At 43.3% G+C, this 6718-nt stretch overlaps 1 protein-coding gene across 1 annotated transcript in view; it reads right to left on the reverse strand.

Moving 5' to 3' along the window:
• The window catches only part of LOC128664776 (immunoglobulin superfamily member 11-like), a 107542-nt gene extending 101071 nt beyond the window's left edge, over positions 1-6471 (reverse strand). Inside the window, exon 1 of the mRNA XM_053719582.1 lies at positions 6408-6471. Within this exon, the coding sequence (XP_053575557.1) occupies positions 6408-6471 (64 nt within the window). The remainder of the gene's footprint in view (positions 1-6407) is intronic.
• Between the last annotated feature and the right edge of the window lie 247 nt (positions 6472-6718).

The following is a 6718-nucleotide window of genomic DNA, read 5'->3' on the forward strand; positions in this document are numbered from 1 at the left end:
TCTGGAGACCATATGTTCAGAAAGATATAAATAAACTAGAAGCTGTCCAAAAGAGGGCTACTAAAATGGTACATGGTCTAAAATATAAAAGTACAAAGAAAGACTCCATGATCTAAATATGTATAGTTTAGAGGATAGAAGGGAAAGAGGTGACATTATAAAAACCTTCAAATATATGAAGGGACTTAATAAAGTAGAAGCTTTTTCCACAAAAAAATAAATGCCAAAACAAGGGGTCACAATCTAAAGTTAGAGGGTAGCAGATTCAGGAGAAATGTGAGGAAGTTTCTTTTTACAGAAAGGGTGGTGGATTCATGGAATAATCTTCCATTTGAGGTGGTAAACACAAAGACTGTAAAGGAATTTAAAAATGCCTGGGACATGCATAAGGCTATCCTAAGGGAATAAGTAACATGTAATATGGGTAGATTTGATGGGCCTTTTTGGTTCTTATCTACCGTCAAATTCTATTGGACAGATTACGAGTTTTGCTTTATGAGGGGTGCGGTACTAACTTGCACATTATTGTCACCGCTCACTTACCTACAGCGCTGGTATTACAGGTTTTTATAAACCCGGCGTTAAAAGACAAGAAGTGAGCGTAGAGGAAAATTGTGCTCCATACCGCACTCCAATACCAGCGCTGCTTTAGTCAGCGGTAAGCTGGTTGTACGTGCTCTTGCACGATTTCCCCATAGACATCAATGGGGAGAGCCGGCTGAGAAAAAGTCTAACTCCTGCAAAAAAGCAGCGTAAAGCTCCGTAACGCAGCCCCATTGATTCCTATGGGGAAACAAAAGTTATGTTTACACCTTACACCCTAACATGAACCCGAGTCTAAACACCCTAATCTTACACTTATTAACCCCTAATCTGCCGACACCTACATTATACTTATTAACCCCTAATCTGCCGCTCCGGACATTGCCGACACCTACATTATACTTATTAACCCCTAATCTGCCGACCCTAACGTCGCCGCCACTATAATAAACATATTAACCCCTAAACTTCCGCACTCCTGCATCGCAAACACTAGTTAAATATTATTAACCCCTAATCTGCTGCCCCCAACATCGCCGCCACTATACTATATTTATTAACCCCTAAATCTAAGTCTAACCCTAACACCCACTAACTTAAATATAATTAAATTAAATCTAAATCAAACCTACTATTAATAACTAAATAATTCCTATTTAAAACTAAATACTTGCCTGTAAAATAAACCCTAAGCAAGCTACAATATAACTAATAGTTACATTGTATCTAGCTTAGGTTTTATTTTTATTTTACAGGCAAGTTTGTATTTATTTTAACTAGTTAGAATAGTTACTAAATAGTTATTAACTATTTACTAGATACCTAGCTAAAATAAATACAAATTGACCTGTAAAATAAAACCTTACCTTAGTTACACTTACACCTAACCTAACCCTACAATTAAATAAATTCCCTAAATTAAATACAATTAGCTAAATTACAAAAAAACAAAAAACACTAAATTACAGAAAATAAAAAAACAAATTACAAGATCTTTAAACTAATTACACCTAATCTAATAGCCCTATCAAAATAAAAAAAGCCCACCCACAATGAAGGTTCCTTTAAATGACGTCATCCAAGATGGTGTCCCTTAGATTCTGATTGGCTGATAGAATTCTATCAGCCAATCGGAATTAAGGTTGAAAAAATTCTATTGGCTGATGCAATCAGCCAATAGGATTGAACTTCAATCCTATTGGCTGATCCAATCAGCCAATAGGATTGAGCTTGCATTCTATTGGCTGTTCCAATCAGCCAATAGAATGCAAGCTCAATCCTGTTGGCTGATTGCATCAGCCAATAGGATTTTTTTTAACATTAATTCCGATTGACTGATAGAATTCTATCAGCCAAATAGAATCTAAGGGATCTTGGATGACATCATTTAAAGGAACCTTCATTGTAAAAGAAGCCGTCGATTGAAGAGGATGCTCCGCGCCGGATGTCTTGAAGATGGAGCCGCTTCGCGTCGGAAGGATGAAGATAAAAGATGCCGTCTGGGTGAAGACTTCTGCCCGTCTGGAGGACCACTTCTGCCGGCTTCGTTGAGGACATCTTGCAGCTTGGATGAAGACTTCTCCCGGCTTCGTTGATGATGGATGTCGGCTCTTCAAAACTGTAAGTGGATCTTCGGGGGTTAGTGTTAGGATTTTTTAAGCGTGTATTGGTGGGTTTTATTTTTAGATTAGGGGTTTGGGCTGCAATAGAGCTAAATGCCCTTTTAAGGGCAATGCCCATCCAAATGCCCTTTTCAGGGCAATGGGGAGCTTAGGTTTTTTTAGTTAGGGTTTTTATTTGAGGGGTTGGTTGTGTGGGTGGTGGGTTTTACTGTTGGGGTGGTTGTATTTTTTTTGACAGGTAAAAGAGCTGATTTCTTTGGGGCAATACCCCGCAAAAAGCCCTTTTAAGGGCTATTGGTAGTTTAGTTTAGGCTATTTTTTTTTTTTTTGGGTGGGCTTTTTTTATTTTTATTTTATTAGTTTAAAGATCTTGTAATTTGTTTTTTATTTTCTGTAATTTAGTGGGTTTTTTTTGTAATTTAGCTAATTGTATTAAATTTAGTTAATTGTATTTAATTTATTTAATTGTAGGGTTAGGTTAGGTTTTATTGTAAGACAGGTTAGGTTTTATTTTACAGGTCAATTTGTATTTATTTTAGCTAGGTAGTTAGTAAATAGTTAATAACTATTTAGTAACTATTCTACCTAGTTAAAATTACAAACCTACCTGTAAAATAAAAATAAAACCTAAGATAGATACAATGTAACTATTAGTTATATTGTAGCTAGCTTAGGGTTTATTTTATAGGTAAGTTTTTAGTTTTAAATAGGAATTAATTAGTTATTAATAGTAGATTTTATTTAGATTTCTTTTAATTATATTTAAGTTAGGGGGTGTTAGGGTTAGACTTAGGTTTAGGGGTTAATAAATATAGTATAGTGGCGGCGACGTTGGTGGCGGCAGATTAGGGGTTAATAAATGTAGGTAGGTGGCGGTGATGTTAGGGACAGCAGATTAGGGGTTAATAATATTTTAACTAATGTTTGCGAGGCGGGAGTGCGGTGGTTTAGGGGTTAATATGTTTATTACAGTGGCGGTGATGTCGGGAGCAGCAGATTAGGGGTTACTTTTTTTATTTTAGTGTTTCCGATTTTTTTATGCTACGGCGTTGTAGTGTAAAACTCATAACTACTGACTTTAGAATGCGTTACGAATCTTGCGGGATAGGCTGTACCGCTCACTTTTTGGCCTAAAAAAAAATATCTTGTAATACCGGCGCAATGGAAGTCCCATTGAAAAAAGACTATACGCAAATTGCATAAGTTGATTTGCGGTAAGGCAAAAAAAGTGTGCGGGACAGCTTTACCTACAAGACTCGTAATAGCAGCTGTAGTAAAAAAGCAGCGTTATGAGGCTTAGCGCTGCTTTTTTACTCATAACGCAAGACTCGTAATCTAGCTGTATGTTTCTAAGCATATAGACAGATATTCTTAAAGTACCACGTTTTCCAAGTCCAAATTCAAGCCTATGCTTCCTTTGAGAGGTTTTCTTCTTCTTTAGGAAGAAGCATGAAGCTTTTTTTAGCCCGTTTCTAAAGGATTTGTAAGTTTTTACAGCTTTTCAATTTTATAAAGAAGCGTTTACCTGTGTGAGATTAAAAGTCATAAGTGCTATTATATATATTTTTACCATTTCATTATTTGGTTCTAGCCTGATTTCTGAGGAATTTGTTTTGGGCTGCTCAGATATTTTATATTTGTTCCAAATCTTTATACCATGTATTCCTTTTTACTGATTTACTTTTAAAATCCTGTGCGGTTGTCCTGATTTCCATAATGTTTTATAGTTACTTTAAAGAATAGTTTCCCTTTTATAGACCCAAAGTACAAATATATATAGGGTTTTGCTGTTGTGGCCTCTGCAGATAGCCTCATTAATGTTTGGTTAAACTAGGTTCATTTTTGACAAATTAGTTTTATTGAATCTGCTAAATTGTTGTTCTTGTGTATATTTAGCAATAAAGACAGTGGAGGGCAGCATAGCCCGGAACAAACATAAGAATTAAGGCCCTTAGGAGTGTGCTGCTGTGAAGTGGCAACAATGTTGCATTAGTGAGGGTGGGGTTTAGCTTACCTTTAAGCAGTCAGGTTACAGGCCCCAAACCCTCTTTCCAGCTCATCTTCACAGCTTGTAGGATCTGTCATTCTGTCTGATACCAGTCTGCTGCAGCAGGGATCGTCAGCCGGAGTGCCTGTGAGAATGGATGAATTGGAAGAGCTGATGATTGGGGAATTTGATTCTGAGGAGGATACTGTGCTGCCATCACCTAAAAATCCGGTGAGTCGTGCCCCTGTTTCCTCTTCTTTATACCCCGAGGTCCGGGTGCCCCCCCCTTCTCAGGCCCCTCTGTCTGTAGTTCCCACATCATGTCCCCCTCCCCTGGATAGTGGTGCTGGGGTCTCGGGCGGGTCTGGGGTTAGCACCCCATTTTCTCAAATATTGCCCCCTAATGTATTGGTGGCTGGGCCTAGTGGGAGCATCGTGGCCTTACATTCACCGTCGGTGTGGCAGTGTCCACTGCCGTTGCGCTCCTCCAATCCCTGGCGTCGGTGCTTTCGGGTGGCAGTCTTCCATCTGCAGGCGTCGGGTCTCCTTCCCCTTCTCCGGCTTGTCGGTCAGCAGCGCGGGAACCGTCTTCCACATGGGCGGCCATGTCCGCTTCGGATTACGTTACTTCCGGCTTGGCCATTTCCGGTGACGTTACTTCCACTGACGTCATTTCCAGAACGGCCATTCAGGTCCAGTCAGCAAGCGGGCAGCATCGTCTTCGCCTCCGGGGTACTCAGGTAAGAGAGGTGTGCCTGGGGGGGGGGGCGAGGCCTGGGGAGGGGCGCAGTGAGCTGCAAAGTATACAGCGCACGTGTGGGGGCAACATAGTGGCTGTGTCTGGGGGCCAAGGTAGTGAGCCACATGGGGGTAATAGGAATGTTAATGAGCCGCAGGCAGGGGGCAATCCTGGCGCACATGAGCAGGCCGTAGGCCTGACTGGGGGTACGCCAGTGGCATCCAGTGCTTTAGGGCCTCAGACCGTAGTTAGTCAGACGGGGGGCAAACGGCGGGCCGCTAGTAACTCGTGGCCTAGTAGGAGCTCATGCAGCCTCATCACGCAGCACCCGCAGCACATCGCAGGGTGTGCGCGCGCCGCCCGTGGGTGTGGCCCTCAGTGGGGCCTCCCCGGTGTTGTTACAAGGACTTCTGCCAAGAGAGTCCCTAGCAGCATGCTTAGCCTATGTCAAGGGGCCTCAATAAATCCAGAACAGTGCCTAGGTAGGCAGGTCCAGTTTGCTGATGCAGTTTTGGATGTGCATGTGGGCAGTGTCTGACAGTGTGGTGCCTGCATGTGGCGTAGAGCTTAGGAGTCTTAGCCCAGGGGGGATTGCTGGCAATGCTGATAGGCCTTCATCCTCTCTCGTACTCCTCTCTCGCATTTTTCTTTTCAGAATATCATGGAACCACAGAACGCTTTGGTGGCAGTGCAGTCCAGTCCAGGTGGTCGTGGCTAGGAAGAGCAGAGCCGGGAGCAACCTTCGACTTCCTCTGATCCATTGCCGGTGCAACATCCCCTGGGAGCTGGTAAGCCCATTTTGTCTTCTGGGCATAGGGGTTTTAGTTCATCTTCTGATAATTCTGGGTCCGAAAGTGATAGATCACTGGGGTTGGAAGCCAAGGGTCAGAAAAGAATGTATAGAATGGTGAAATGGTTAGTTGAGGAAAGGAAGGCCATGGGTTTACCCCTCCCCCCTGGTTCATCCCGCATGGAGCCCCGTGTTGCTAACCCTGAAGCTACCAGCAGGCGGAAGGCGGCTATGTATGGGGACACGGATCCTTGGCCTACATTTAGCCTGCATGAGCATCTCAAATCTAAAATCGTTCGGCGGATTCAAGAAGGGAAATATGTACACATGTTTGAACTCTCGGCCGTGGCCTACCGTCAGAATAAAATGGCAGAGGACGGTACGGGCCCCAAGAAATTCAATAGGCCCGATTCGTATGATGAGTGGTGCAAATGTTTTCGGGTGTACGCGTTGTGTTATATAACTAAATTTCCCTATCAGGCATTGGATATCCTAAAATATCAAGATTCCATTGAAACTGTTTATGAGCGATACAAAGAAGGGGCGTGGCGCGACTACGATGTAGAGTTTCGTAAGGAAGAAGGTTGGTAATCCTCTCCTTTCTTCCGGGTATTTAGATTCACAGCTGAGGACGCAATTGGGGCCTGAAAAGCAGGTTGTACCAGGGCAGGCTCCTGCTGGACTCTCTGGCACTCGTGCCTCCCAGCGTTCTCGACGGCGACCTACAGGCATATGCTGGCAATTCCAGGATAAGCTCTGTGCTAGGCGAACGGCGTGCGCTTTCCGCCATGCCTGTAAGCACTGCGGGGGTGGCCACTCGGGTTCCGAGTGTACCAGGTCCCAGGATGCAGGTCACTCCCAGGAGCAGCTGGGTCTCGGTCCCAAGCCTTTCACTTCTGGAAAGGGCGGCCACCCCACTGAGGGTAGCCGTAATTGAGAAATGGCTGCTTCTTTATCTTGATTTACTTAGTGACAGTCTCCGATGGGGATTTATTATCCCCGTCAGCTCTGCTGTGGTGGGTTCTTTGGTTCATAGG

Source organism: Bombina bombina, chromosome 1 (genome assembly GCF_027579735.1).
Source record: "Bombina bombina isolate aBomBom1 chromosome 1, aBomBom1.pri, whole genome shotgun sequence".
In the NCBI taxonomy this organism is placed as follows: Eukaryota; Metazoa; Chordata; class Amphibia; order Anura; family Bombinatoridae; genus Bombina; species Bombina bombina.